The 16,104-nt window shown below is 37.8% G+C and overlaps 1 protein-coding gene across 1 annotated transcript in view; it reads right to left on the minus strand.

Annotated features, from left to right (window-relative positions):
- The window catches only part of SLIT2 (slit guidance ligand 2), a 379,517-nt gene that overhangs the window by 39,006 nt on the left and 324,407 nt on the right, over positions 1–16,104 (minus strand). The window contains exon 30 of the mRNA XM_029952292.1: positions 15,757–15,896. Within this exon, the coding sequence (XP_029808152.1) occupies positions 15,757–15,896 (140 nt within the window). The remainder of the gene's footprint in view (positions 1–15,756; positions 15,897–16,104) is intronic.

The following is a 16,104-nucleotide window of genomic DNA, read 5'->3' on the forward strand; positions in this document are numbered from 1 at the left end:
GATCTACTTCTCAACAATAAAAAAATGTTGGACATTTGAAATCCTGCATTTTCCAGGAAGAATAACACAAACATTAGTTCACTCATACACTTTTAGTTACTATTGAAAATTTCTCCTAAATCTTATAGTATTGAGTGAAAATTATGCTCCTTCCTTCTTTCTTTCCCTTTCTTTCTTCCATTTTCTTTCTTTTTCTTTCTTTTTCTTTCTTTCTTTCTTCCTTCCTTCCTTCCTTCCTTCCTTCCTTCCTTCCTTCCTTCCTTCCTTCCTTCCTTTCTTTCTTTTCTTTCTTTCTTTCTTTCTTTCTTTCTTTCTTTCTTTCTTTCATGTGTAGTCATAGGGGGGAAATCAGGGGAAAATAATGAAAATAAGGTAACCGTATTGGCTTTTCTGATGCTCTATGCTCTGCCTGAGATAATATCATCAATGGCTACCTTTCTTCCTGAGATGATAAAGTATGAGGTGAGAAGGTAGAAACATTATTTATTCTGCTACACATAGTTAGTGTTACAATATGTTATCCTGTGAGTGGGTCTTTATATTTTTAACATGGAAGTAGGAAAGATATGTCAGCTCACTGGGGTGGTTAAGGACAATGTAGTTGAATTTTGGTTAAATTTCAGTGCTCATAAATCCCTCAAGATACAGGGGTTTAGAGAAACATTGATTCCATAATTCAGCTCCAACCCACTCTGCTAAATCCTAGGAAATCCTATTTTCTATTTGCTTTCAAATAAAAAAAGTGATAAAGTGACAAAGCAACAGCATGGAACAAAATGGTTGCCTAGCATTTGTGATTTCACTTTTAATCAGATGAGTAAACTACACTGCCTCTTGCTTGCAATTTTAGGCTTTGTGCGTGTGTGTGTGTGAGAGAGAGAGAGAATTTAAAAAAATTTGTGTTTATTTATTTTTGAGGGAGACAGACAGACAGAGAGACAGAAAGACAGAGTGTGAATGGGGAAGGGGCAGATAGAGAGGGAGACACGGAATCCAAAGCAGGCTCCAGGTTCTGAGTTGTTAGCATAGAACCTGACACAGGGCATGAACTCACGAACTACAAGATCATGACCTGAGCCAGTCGGATGCTTAACTGACTGAGCCACCCAGGCTCCCTGAGAGACAGAATTTGAAAACGGATGTGTGTGTGTGTGTGTGTGTGTGTCCAGGTGACATCTACGTCTTGAGAAGAAATCGAGAATGGTCAATCAGGAAACCTATCATTATTTCTTTAGAAAAACAGAGGATAGTGAATGAAGTGCTATAACTTGTGAATAAAAAAGCACTGTATCTCCTAAAGAGGTGTCTTTGCTGTAAGAAGGTGACATCTAGTTCTTGGGTCACTTCTTCCTGGTTGTGTCTATCAGGTACGCACGGGGGAGAGTGGGATTGGGAACGGCCAGGCTCGACAGCTCTACCTGTAAGAGCTGTGAGTGACCAAGGCCAGAGGCCCACTCCCCTCAAAGCCCATTCTTGAGGAGGAAATATAATCACTACTTACTAAACTCCTGTCCCTGTGGTTTACCTGAAGAATTTGATGTAGTGACCACATATCCTGGCTGACAGTGTAGGACAGTCCAGGTTGATACCTGTTGTCTCAAGGTAATTATCAATAGTGTCCCCTTGCACTCACACAGATGACTTGCTTCCAATGATACCTGTTATGGTCACCCTGTAGTGCGACACCGGAAGCAAGATCATCAGAATGAATGCTCTGTTTGGAGTGACGCATGAGCCAGCATAAAGAGATATTGGGGAGTAAGTACTCGTAATGGGTGTGATGACATCTGGGTTGCTGAGTTATTGCTTGGAATGGCCTTCTGCAACTTATTCAGCATAAAACAGTGGCCTGGCTGCAGAAAGGGAACTATTTTATTGTTCTGGGCCCCATTTCTTCACGGGTAAAATGATCTTCTGGAATTGCAATTGTGCAAGGCCAACCGTGGCTCTAAGAAAAATCTCACACACATCAGAAAGGGAAATGCTTCTACAAAGATGGATAATGCAGATAGCAAGTTAGCTGCTCAAAATATATTGCATTTGGTGGTAAAGATAAAGTGTCAGAATGTGCTCAGAGCCCTGTGAGGTTGTGATTTTGTGATCTTATTGAAATGAAAGAGAAATCTCAATGCATTCTTGATGGCTCTTAGGGGAAAGGGTACCTGCAGTTGGCCTAGCCCCCTGCTTCATTTTAGATCTATGAGTGCAGCTGATTTTAAGGTTCCTTCCTTCTTGAACACCAGGGGCCTTTCCTTTTATCTTCATTTATACTTCTGACGTCTTACCTTTTTCTTTATACTTATTACCAAATTTATTAGTTTCAAAACTATTCTACAAACCTCTTCCATGACAGCATATGGAGTGATCTCTCTATAGCTTTTTTCTAATGATTATGATAAATCAGATGTTTAATATCACCATACACTGTGTCAGCTATGTATAAAGACCCATGTTAAGGGGCGTCTGGGTGGTTTAGTCGGTTAAGCATCTGACTTCAGCTCAGGTCATGATCTCATGGTTCATGAGTTCGAGCCCCGCATCTGGTTCTCTATGGAGAGCTCAGAGCCTGGAACCTGCTTTGGATTCTGTGTCTCCCTCTCTCTCTGCCCTCTGCTGGTTGTGCTCTGTCTCTCTCTCAAAAATAAACATTAAACTTTTTTTTTTAAAGGACCTGTGTTAATGCTAGGAGTAAAATGATGACCTATAGCTACAACAACAAAAATCTATCCCTATTTTCATGGAGATTATACATGAGAGGAGAGGAGAGAGGGGTTAATCAATAATTTCAAAAGTAACTATAAGATTGCTTGTGGGGTAAAGGGCAAGTGGATGATGTCATGGTGCTTTAGGAGGGGGACTGACCATATGGAGGTGTTTCTGAAGAACTGACACTGGGACGTGGGGGTGAAGGGAGGAGTGAAGAGCAGGACAGAGGCTCTGTGCAGGAGGCTGCATGGGAACTATGAGCTCTGAAGGACTGGGAGCCAGCCTGGGAAAACAAGGCACCAGAGGAGGTCACAGAGGCCAGCAGGGGCCACATGGTAGAATGTGCAGTGGGTATCACAGAAAGGTTTTAAGTTGGAGGATGGCCAGATGATACCTGCACTTTTAAAAGAATGGACCACAAAAGGGCAGATAAAAGTAGACATAACGGACGATTTAACCTGCATTCAGGTGGCGGCACATGAGATAGACAGCCTGCAGAGACGTTTAGGAAGCAGAATTTATGAGACTTTGTGGTGGATTGGATGTGAGTAGGGGAGAGAGAGGGAGTCATCTCAGACTACTAGGTTTCTGGTATGTATATTTGAAAGCACGTGTCAGTAACACAGAGAACTCTTGAAATGGCCAGGTTTTCTGGGGCGAAATCAAGAGTTTAAAATATGGTGATGTGGTGTTATGAGTTGACTTGTGCCCCCTTTCCCTGTCTCCTACAAAAGATATATCGGAGTCCTCCACTAGCTCAGGATGTGATCTTATTTGGAGATAGGGTCTTTGCAGAGATAATCAAATTAAAATGAAATCATTAGGGTGGGCCCTACTCCATTATGGCTGATGTGCTTATAAGAAAGAAAAGTATAGCATAGAGGAAAGATTGAGGAAACACTGGGAGAAGATGACCACCCAGAGGCCAAGGAGAGAAGCCCACCATGGATTCTTCTCTCAGAATGGTCAAAAGGTACGGACCCTGCAGATACCTTCATTTTAGATTTCTAACTTCCAGGACTGTGAGACACTAACTTTCTGTTGTTTAAGCCACCCACTTCGTGGCACTTGGTTAGAGCAGTACCAGCAAACCAATATAGGTGGTAAATGCTAAATTATTAGAGGATTATAGTGGGGATAACACTTTCAATTTATGCTCTTATTTTTCTTTCTTTTTGACTCATGTCCTTTTTTTGTTGTTGTTGTTCTTATTTCATTTCATGTGGCTGTCCTCTCCTTGGCCTAAAATTTCTTTTAGGTCTCTGAGATTCCCTAACAGAGTCTGGGATAAGTGGTGCACAAGGAGAAGGAGTAACCCATGACAATGACCTCAGCACTGCAAAAGAGTCAAGGTCCAGCAGAGCACAGCAGAATAGGAGGGGTCCACGTTGGCTGTGTGGGTTGGAAGTCTCTCTGCAAAGCACGGTGTCTGGGTGAACTTGGCCCAAATCCTTGGGCCTCTCTCCAAGGGAAACTGGTGTTAACCGTTTGGGTGTGCAGGAAAGGCTGCCCAGATGGTAATGAAGATTCTCCTTTTAGGGTATTAAAGGTAACAAAGACCAAGGGAATCCCAAACTACTGTGTTTTGTACAGAGGGAGAAAAGTAAGTCCAATGTCTCATTTCATCAACTTTACAATGAATTGGGGGATTGGCTTGACCTCTGAATGAGAGCAACAATTAATAATAACTACCATATATATATATACTATTATTAATTAAAAATAATAATCTTAATTTTTTTATTTAAACTATGTCAAAGACATCAAAGCTCATGATAAGTGGAGGACACCTGAGTTGAATCTTGTCACTAATAATTTACATATCCTCCACACGTTCAAATTTCCTAAGCATGCTTTTTCTTAAAAAAATACTAGTTTAACTCATGGCATTGTTGAAAATTTTCATCTATAGTGATTCTTTGGCAAATCAATGATAATGAAGATACTGTATAGTTCACGAGAGTTAGCATTAATGTTTCCTAAAACTAATAATAATAGTGTAGAAGGAAATCAACCACTAATAATAGGATTAGTTTACATGTACCTTCAAGTGAGAATTTCTTACTTGACCAAAATACAAAGCTGCTTTAGTTTAATAATTTTCATAATAAAATGTTGAGAATAAATATTTTGAGATAGACCTACCAAATGATTAAAAGACAAGCATGATAATGCATGATAAATTCCTTACTCTGGAGAAATTACAATCTGGAAAACTTAGAGAAGAAATAAAGACTCCTAATTTTCCAGAGTTCCTGGGGTTCATTTAATGACTAAAATATGTACAGCATCCCGGGAGCGCCTGGGTGGCTCAGTCAGTTAAGCGGCTGACTTGATTTTGGCTCAGGTAATGATCTCATGGTTCCGGCTGGTGGGATCAAACCCTACATTGGGATCTGTGCTGACAGTGTAGAGCCTACTTGAAATTGCTTCTCTTCCTCTCTCTCTGCCCCTTCCCTGTTTGTGCATTCTCTCTCAAAAATAGGTAATTATTTTTAAATTAAAAAAAATATGGACAGCATCCTGGCTTAAAGACTGGCTGAATGATTTCTTATTTTTATTTATTATTAAAAACTATACTACACAGTCCCCAGTTCATTACTACCACTGAAGGAATTCTCCTTTTGGTAAAGCAAACTAAGAAGACATTTTTGAAGAGGCACTGGGTGGCAATTAGTTAAAGTCTGTCTGCCAAGAAATCTGGGCAAAGGCATGTGTTACGTAGGCTTATTCAGTCCTCAAAGACTGATGAGCAGAAAGGTTGGTTATTTGGGCCCTGAATTAGGATTTCTGAACTTTTTCAAATTCAACTCACTCTTTTTAAAATATTCATCTATTTTAGGGGCACCTAGGTGGCTCTGTTGGTTGAGCATCCGACTCTTGATTTCCACTCAGGTCATGATCTCACAGTTTAATGGGTTCCAGTGCCCTGTTGGACTCTGCACTGGTAGCATGGAGCCTGCTTGAGATTCTCCCTCTCTCTCTACCCCTCCCCTGCTTGCACTCTCTATGACTCTCTCGAAGTGAACTTCAAAAAACTATTCATTTTATACTAATAAAGCAATAGGAAAAAGTACATATGAATTAATGAGTGTCTCATTTCAATTTCTGCAAAAATTAAATTATAAGTTATAAATTCAGGTTGAGGATGTCTACAAGAAAAACGGATGTGGGTACACAGCATTGCTGGAACACTTAACTGTTGCTAGTTTTTTTTTTTCTAACATAATCAGATATAGTTTTGTTTGTTTGTTTGTTTTTTGTTTGTTTTTTTTTTCCTGTGAGACAGAAAAAACAGTCTCAATTCATGAAGGAGAGAAGGGTTCTGGGGCTAATACTGCAGACTGTCCTTGTTCTTATCTTTAAATTGTTACCAAATGAGGTTATTTTTTAATGCAAAAGGATCATTAATATTGATAATAGAAAGGGGGCTTATGAGGGCAATCTGAATAACTGAACCAGAATTCTGGTGTTAAACTTCATCTGTTACGACATTGTCAAACATACTTGTGACAGGGGAGGAAATCCAGAATCCCCAGGACACAGGGCTTGGGAGGGTCAAATGCATCATTCTTCAAATATCTGAAATTTAAGTTGTTTGTTGGCTCAGGAAAATCTCGAATAATTGGTAATTGTTTTATCTCATTTGAATTGGCGCAAGGGAAGGTATCAAAAACAGTAACCTATTGGATGAAATAAATGAGATTTAATTTCTTATAAATACACTACTTGAGGGCAAAGGATACCTGTACTTATATTTTTATGCTTCCTCATTCCCATTCCGTTGACTAGCAAATTGCCTAGCACAACTAGATACTCGACGGCTGCTGAAAAATGTGAAAGATGGCACTTACCTGATTACTTTTCAAGGGGAAAAAAACTTTAAATTTTTTTAATGTTTATTTTGAGAGAGACAGAAAGACAGAATGCAAATGGGGGAGGGGCAGAGAGTGGAAGAAATAGAAGCTAACATAGGCTCCCGGTTCTGAGATGTCAGTCCAGAGCCCGATGTGGGGCTGAAACCCACGAACCGCAAGATCCTGACCTGAGCTGAGGTCAGACGCTTAACCTACTGAGCCACCCAGGTGCCCCAAGGGCGGGAAAAAACAACAACTTTAAACACACTAATGAAGGAGACCCAGAGATATGAAGAACAACGTAAGGCAGAGCAGAGAATAAGGAAAATCAGTAGCAGATTTGTGTTCTCAGATCTTGGCCTGAGGGACTGCCTTTGCAGGCGGGACTGGATGGACACACAGCCTGATGACTCCCCGGTATCCTTGTAATCTCATCTGCCAAATAATGATGGTTCCAACTGGAAATGGAGAGGAGGAACTCAGGAATGACTGGAGTGTGAGTGTAATACCTCTGTGACATGTTTGAGAAAGGGAAGATTAAAGGACCTGAATGTTTCTCATTACCAAAGTTTTAAAATTCCATCCAATTCCAATAAAAAACTGTATTTCCCATTGGTTCTTTACTTCTATTGGACAAAAAATGCATTCTCTCTCCTCTTACAGATTTTTCAGTGTAGCAAGGAGATGGATGAATCGAGTCGCTGGTGGACACAGCTGATGGGAGTCTGGGAGTCATCCCAGGACTTGTTAATTGAACTACACCTGCAGGGAAAGCATGTCTGTTTTCTCCTCTTTTGCTAACGAGTCCAGCTCTAGTTCATATTAACAGGAACAGATGCCCAGTCTCTGATCTGAATATTCAGTCTCCTTATCAATGGTGATGGTAATAATTGGCTTTATTTATCACTAAGAGTGTGCTTTTATTTCTTATTTTTTATTTCAAAGAGCCAACTCTTCCCGAGGATACTTTTTAATAATATGATGCTTTCTTATCTGTGCTCACTGCATTGCAATCTGCCCTATCAATGAGAAAGTTCATTAACCTCTAAAATATGATCACTAAAGTACTCAAATCCTTCCCACCTCTCCAAACTTAATTAAATCTTCTGGTTTGTACAGAAATAAAAGAAATGATCTTGAGGGGCTGTGAATTCTTAATGATCCAATAGTCACTGATCGACATCCTCTGAGTGCAAAAGGTGTACAAAATGGACCATAAGCAGAAGGGATATGTTACCATAGAGTAATCTCCTAGGATAAAGTTAATCATACTTCAAAATAGGAAGGCTCAAGAAAATACTCAATACATTTGGATAATAAGATGTTTTAAGCAAGGAAGATCATCTTATGTTCTCACTTTTGTTCTAAATAATATGAAATGGGTTGCTCCATAATGTTTTGCTGGCCAGAAAGTTTGATAGTCTTCATTCAAAAAAGATGTTGATCTTCACTTATCAACTGGTAAAGGAACCATGGTATACTGCCCACTTTCTTGGGATATGAGAGATGATGGCTTTGTACTGGTGAGATAACTGAGCCAATTTGAACTTGAAGTGAAGAATCAAAGCCAAAGAGTTTGCCTGGTAGATGTCTTATGCATTTAAGAAAGTCATGCTTAGCACAGTGTCCAGCATATCTTCTCAATAAACACCTTTTGAATTTTTAAAATGAAAATCTTACCTCCCCCGCAAAATAAACAACAAAGAGGTGTTTTCAGTACTTCCTCCTTGGAACATCCAGTCCAAATAATGTAGCCAATTATAACTACTGAAACCTTAGAAATATTTAACTCTTATATTCAAATTAAGTAAATCTAAATTAGATTGAATAAGGCCTGGTTATGTTAAACTGTTGTTTTGGGCTCAACAGGCTTTGCCTACTAACTAAAGAGCAGGCAGCACCTGCCAGAGTTTTCTCTCTAGTTAAAACAGAATCATGGAAATCTACTCCCAAAACCAAGAGCACACTTGTATGCACTGTTATGTCAGCCAACTTGAGAATAAATTATATTAAAAAATAAAAAATAAAGTAAAATAAGATGAAATAAGAGAACCAAAAAAAAAACCAACCCAAACAAACAAAAACAAAAAAGCATGATTGCAACTATATTGACCTTGACATAAAGACCTTGAACATCTTGAGGCAGAATTAATAACAGAGAGTCACTATTATTAAGAGATCGTAAAAATTAAAAAAATACAACAAAACCTGAAAAAACAAAAACAAACAAGAAAATAAAAATCAGCCAAATCCAAGAGCTCTTCAGCATTCATTATTTCCTTATACTTCAAGTAAAAGGGTAAAGAGAGCCAAAGACTTATTTCTAAAGTCTTCCCATTTGAAATGTGCATGGAAAATAGAATTACAAAATAATAATTTAAAGAAGGATAGTAGTTTATCCATTCATCAGTTGATGGACATTTGGGCTCTTTCCATAATTTTGCTATTGTGGAAAGTGCTATTATGAACACGGAGGAGGGCACTTGTTAGGATGAGCACTGGGTGTTGTATGTAAGCGATGAACCACAGGAACCTACCCCCTAAACCAAGAGCACATTGTATACACCGTAAGCTTGTTAACTTGATAATAAACTATATTAAAAAATAAATAAAAAGAAAAAAAGAAAGTAATATAAAAATCATGGAAATTAGAAAATATAGAAGTATATAAAAATATGTAAATTTTGTAATGGAGAAACTAACCAAATCACATAATATATATAGAGAAAGAGTTGAAAAAAAAAATCAAGATAGTACTGAAAATTATGGGAAGAGAAATTTCCTTCATGATTATAATCTACTTTAGGTAGGAATTTCTCTTTCAAAATTCCCTACAGGAATCTTATACCATTAGGAATGACAGCCCCTGATGTTTCTGAAGTATAGATGCTTAGCATTGTAAGGTGTTGTCCCATACATTCTTCCATGTTATTCTCAGATTCCCGTATGAGGTGGGACAGATGTCATTACCCCTGTTTCCCCCCCAAAAAAGAAAGAAAGACTGCCAGAGGTCCCAGAGTTGATAATATTAGTGCCAGGATAAGAAATCTGAACTTTCCCCATTAGCTACAAAAAATTCATCAGTACCCCACCTGCCTTATATGAAAGGAGGTAGCCTAAAAATCTGGGGAAATAATTAGGTTTGCAGGCATTGATTAGTTACTTTCTTTTTTCTTTTTTTTCACGTGTAGATAAAATAGATTATTTGCCTGCATCTGAATTTTGTGGCTACAGCTTTATTATTTTCAAATGCACATGAAAGACCATTATGTACAGCAAGCTGAAGAGACAGCAGAAGAAAAGCTTGTTTACCACAAACAATTAGGCAGAGTCACTATGTAATGGGAGATGATTCCAAGCCTGGATGACAGCAGCAGATAAGAAGGAAATGATTTCAGAGGACACCTCCCTACCCCAAATCCCCGTGCGTGCCTTGGGGTCAGTTAGACATTGGTTTGCATTCAGATCCCTACTTACAAGGTGTGTGCTTCTCATCTTATACAAGTTATTGCTTAAATTCTTATTGTTCACATATACAGCGTTCTTGTTAATTAACAATATGTCACCTAACTATGGAGCTTCTTTTTATTTAAGAAAGTTACTTCTTGTGAAGTTTTGGGTTAAAAAATAGAGAAAAGTTTGACTGCTTTTCAAAGCAAATTCATTTAGCAGCAAATCCTTGGAAATAGAAGGCATCTTTTATAAACATAAGCATGAAATTTAGTCAACATAGGAAATCACATGGTGATTTTAAACACTACCACACTGCCAAGCTTTTTCTGAGAGTATATATAACCATAACTATTTATAGACATGTTCCTATAACAGAACAATTGCTATTGTTTTTCTGAGATAGAAGCAAACTTTAAACATCTCAGCCCCAGATTACCAATTAGTTTAGTGCTTTTAAAAAGAAAAGATGACATTTGATCAAGGATGCTATTGGCTTCATTAATCTTCAGAGAACTGCATAGACTATATTTTAACATTGTAAAATATGAAGCCTTTTTTTCATGTTTTCCAACTTAACTCTGTATATAGTAAGAGTAAGTGACCAAACACAGCATATCACCTGAATAATGCAACAGAAAAAAACAATGGAGTCCTTAGCAAGCAGAGACAAAGAGAACTGCTACATAATGTATTCCATGTTAGCCCTATCATCCTACTGCAAATGCTTCGCACACAACCAGAAATGTCAAGACAAGGACACACTGTGCTCCTTTTAGGACCCTGTGCTTGCATGTGACACTTGAAAATGTCCAATCAGCTGAATGAGTAAATATCTAATGTTATTAGTAATAATTCTGAATCTTTAAGATGAAATTTCACAAAGATTTCATGATAATTCCCCAGAAATGCCTGTCAGCCTAATTACTCTAGGACTTCTTTTCCTGGGCCTTGATGGTTTGGGGGATCTATTTGGACCATGCTGATGTCCATGACTATATATGGCTCTTTTTATGCTTTAAAAACACTGCCTAGTACTTATGACAATTTACAACATGTTTGACAATGTGACTCTCAAAATCAATCTCTTGGGCTTGGTAATAATTATTTCATAAAATGTTTTAATATCTACAGACATGTTCCAGTATTTTATATGTTTCAAATCACTAGAGGTGTTAGTTTAATGTCATGGGAAAATTCCCAGTACTTAAACACTTTTATATCTATACCCTATCTACTGTACTGAATGACCATTGTAAAAATAATTCATGTTGGTGATACCTTTGAAGAGTAAAAGCATACAGACAAGTAGGAAGTAGAAAACATTCATCTTTCTTTTCAGCTACCCTTTCTTCCCACTCAGAGAATTTCTTTCAGAGCCTTCCAGAAATTGCTAAAGTGCACTTCAGATGCCCTTTTTATAGTGTTCGGCACAGCTATGCATAGACCAAGGTTCTGAATGATTGATTTGAGGTATTGGTTCAGATTTTGTCAACACTCCTTTTACCGTGTACACACAATGACATCTATGTAGCTTTAAAAGAAAAAGGGAAACTAAAATGAAAATCATAATAGACTTAAAAGGCAACTAACCTTTTTCCACCTCATTCAGATTAGCAGCTGGCAGCGACAAAGACAGAAGAGACAAAAGACTTTTTACATTGCAATACAACAGCAGAGCACACGAAGCCAATGTGCGCATTAACAGAGAAGCCAAGGGTGAAAGCAAACTAAAGCAAGGCTTAGGTTTCTTACCTACAGCAGGGCCACACACACAAACATGGAGTAAATGAGGCAAAAGGTAAGCACCGTCTCAGGCAGCAAGGAGTCTGCCTCTCAACCATTTCATTTAACAACCAGCACGTTTGCTTTTTAAGATGTGCACTTCATGGTTTGTGTGTGGGCATCAGAGGTTTGGGAAACGGAGAAATAATGGCACAAAATGGAAAAACTAAAATGGTCTGAATATTTTCCACAAAATACGTTCTAAGTCCTTACATGCCCAATTTGTAAAGCTTTCATTTCCTGAATTGATGTCATCCCATTAAGTAACAGCAGGGTTTACATTGTGATCAACTTTGTGTCATCTTTGTCCCACGAGAATAGTGTTAAGAAGCATAGTGTTGATGTAGCTGATCCAGGGTTCTGTCTCTTAGGAAACATATTTTTTGATTCGACAACAGTTTGTACCAGAGCTTGAGAGTAAGTGCCAAGATTTTCAGCATTGCAGGGATGCTATGAATACAATTTTCACTTCCCTACATTTTGAGCTTATATAATTTGTAATTTATAATTTGAGGAATTCCAAGATATGCATTCTTTTTAGGAAGGATATAAAGGTGATTCAAAACAGAAACAATCTTAAAAACTGAAATTAACACCCTAGATTGAATTTTAAATTATTTGCTTAATAATTTCAGAGTCCTACTTCCTGAATTCTTAGCATTTAAATTTAAAATCCTTAAAATTTAATTTTAAATCACAGTGAATTTCAATTTCCCCAAATTAATCTTGTCTGAAAAATACTAACAAGTAACAGTTATATTATGCAACTAGAAAGACAGATCATCGCTTGAGTTAGGTAGAAAAGAAGAGTCTTGATCACCCAGGTGGGGAAAGCATTGCAAAGATTAGATAATAAAAAACAATATAGACCCTTAACATTTATGTCGTCAATCCCTGCAGCAGGAAAGAATGGAGTGTTTTCTCCTCTAATAAATCAATCACTATTTACTGTGATGTTTTGGTCACAAGGGCTTAAATAAATTAATTTCCCAATGGCAGTTCATTCTATCATATAGCCTGCCCGTCGCGTCATGAGCTCCCTAACAGACTGCTTTCAGATCTTTAGATTTCCTCTGTTGGCAACATGATGTCCGTTTCTGAGTCTTGACACAGGTGCCAAATGTAAAACCTTTCACCAAAATAATTGACAACCATTTCCCATGAAGTTTTATTTGCTCCTACTAACAAGTTCACTTTCTCATTGTTTGCCTTTGGGAGAACAGAGTAAAACATCTCCAAACAGAAAAGCAAATTGTGACTTGAGTGATTTTTAAACAATGACAACATGATTATATTCCCTGAGCACAGCACGGCTTCACTTCCCAGGTCTCATACTCATTAATCAGATTCCAAACTTAAATCTAAAACAATATAGTCACATTATTAAAAAAAAATCCTCCCTAACTGCAGACTTGGATGAAGCATGACATGAAACTCTAGAGTCCAATTTATACTTCCTATAACTGAAGGCCACTTATGTGCCACTCATTTCAAAGTCTGCACATGGTTGCTTGATATTTTGTAAGTGAGCTCATTTCACATGTGGACAAAAACCCTACAGCTAATGGGTGGTTTACAAATGTGCCTGGTTTAAATATCTGCTCTAAAGCCAAACTGCCAAACTCTTCATTGCCCACAAGACCAAGCCCAGTGATAGTGGTGATACCTCCATGTTTTGTATGCTGTGAGCTTTCCATTGAGTTCAGTATTTTTGTTTATTCTTTCCCAAATTAAGGCAGACCAATATTTGCAAAAGCTATTACTAAAACCATCTAAGAGTCTCAGTTCTTTCTGAGAACCGTGACTCTGGACAGAGAGTCATGACAGGATCCCACCTGATGGCCTCTATAGATGTCACATTTTGACTCAAAACTGGTTTTGCTAAACTTTGGGGTTTTTTGATGTGTTTCATAAAAAGAGATCTGACACGGGGGAAATGAGGCTTCATAATACTTCTAGAGGAAGTTGCAGTGAACTGGATCACTTAGGATGGAGACAATGTGATCAGGAGGAGAAGGTGTAGGAAGAAAGCTTAGAAAATAGAGGGAGAGAAGGTAAGGTGAAGACTCAAAAGAAATGGGTAAGAAATACAGCAAATACAGCTTTAGATACAGCAAATCTAAAGCCAAAGTGGGTGGACCCCTCTCCAAATCAACTGAAAGGAGTCTGTCACCTTCTATAAATTATCATATAAAAGGTGTGTAAGAACCTGAATACAAAGTGAGTTCAAGGCTAGGTTTTCATCAGGGGATATAGATAAGTTCTTGGTCTCTGGGTTTAGGAGCACACTGGCTAATCTGTGTGCACTTGAAATGCTTAGGTCTAGTTTGTCCTGGTCAGTGCAGGTTAGTTTCAAGAGGCTTCCAAAATTAAGCCCTTAAGATAATGATTAGAATAATGATAGGAAAACAGAACTACTCTATCGTGAGGTACTAGGTAACAGATTTTAGTGCAGACATTGGGTTTCTTATGCCAGTCTAATGTAGCTCAGCCAATAAAACTCAAATTCTCAGGGTAGATCCTAGGGCCCCTAGATCTGTGCAATTAAGACCATTGGCAACTCTCTGAGGTGTGACACAAGTAATATTAGTGTGAATGTCAAAGTTATGTAGCACCTAAACTTCCCAACCACTTCAGAATGGGTACCTGTGGAATATATTTGCTATCCTTTATTGATATAAATATCAAAGAATTAAAACTCGTCACTAAGGGACCCAAGGGGTGCATATATGTAATTGAACAATTATGATACAACATGTTCAAATTTCTACAGGAAATTTCGTCTATTACTCTAGATGACATCAGATGCTTCACTGGTGTGAAAAAAAACCCAACAAAACAAACAAACAAACAAAACATGGAAGAGGTAGGTTCAAAGGCACTCAAACAAATCTGGGATGTCAAAACAGAATGCTTTTATTTTATCTAGCACTTGCCTACCAGGAACAGTGCTTATCAGAATGCAAAGTTTGAGTATTCCATAAAGCTTACATTTCAGTGCTACCCTGACAATCCCTGGGAGAATGAATCATAAGGATGTGCTCTCATCTTTTCATGTTTAGAGATGTTAACCTCAGTCATTTACCCAGTTATTTTACCCTCTGATATTCTTAACTATGTATTGAATTGTATGGAAATACACAGTTAATGAAAAATACCCATCTCAATGGGAATGGTAACTTTGAACAGAGTCACAGAATCTACTTCCCTATCTTTTCTTGCAAACCAGATGTGTAACATTCTCCTTTTCTCTATCAGCTTCAAAACTAAGTGGTTTAAGTAGGAAATGAGATTGTAACTATTTCACTTCTTATTCATAGCCACAAAAATCCATCAAAACAGATCTATTGACATAACCTGGTTTGGCTAAACTTGACATTGTCTTTATAGCAAATTGGTTTGTGCAGGGAAGTTTACCAATTCAGAGAGGCTTCTGAAATTTATCACGTTAAGATACAGAATGTCAGAAAAAAGGCAATAATCATGAGATTATCCAATGTGCTCCATATCTTCCCGGATTATTATTCTGAAGGACATGAGTTACTAGAAGAAAACACTCACTAGTGAAGAAATGCATGTGGACACAGGTAATCTCAAATGCTGAATTATGTTGTGACTGTGAAAAGTGGCCTCTTTCACGTATGTATCAGTGGGTTGGTTTGCACAGGAGAGGTGCTTTACATGAAAATGCTTTACAATTGAGGGAATAAAGCTTCTGAATGGCAACTTCTCTTGCTGGATAGCATAACTTTATGTAGATGCCTGTGTTTTGAGCTCGCAAATCTTTTATTTGGTGGACTGAACCCACTTTGGTCTGTTATTCACATTATATCTAATTTTCAAACCACCTACCGGTTATGGAATAACACAATGGCTTACTACATGCACACAACATGGTGCCACTGAGGCTTTGAAACAGATACACTACTAACAGCACAGCGTTTTCTATGCTCCTTACCTGTGTACTCGGGTGGGCAAAGGCATGTATAGTTATTAATTCCATCGACACAGGTAGAATTATTTTCACAATCGTTATCTTCACAGTCATCAACATTGACTTCACAATTTTCTCCTTCAAATCCATCAGCACAAATACACCTGAACACCAGGGGAGAAAAGGCCAACAAAACAAAACAAAACAAAAAACAAAAACAAAAACAAAACATGTTCTTGCTGCATTTTTAAACCATATTGTCTAAATAATGAAAAAAGCTAAACATGCGCATCAATTGCAGAGATTCTAACTGTTGAGAAATTTATCTTTAAAGTACTTGTAAATGACATGTAGTAGGCATAAATTTAAGGT

The sequence above is a fragment of the Suricata suricatta genome, chromosome 1 (genome assembly GCF_006229205.1).
Source record: "Suricata suricatta isolate VVHF042 chromosome 1, meerkat_22Aug2017_6uvM2_HiC, whole genome shotgun sequence".
In the NCBI taxonomy this organism is placed as follows: Eukaryota; Metazoa; Chordata; class Mammalia; order Carnivora; family Herpestidae; genus Suricata; species Suricata suricatta.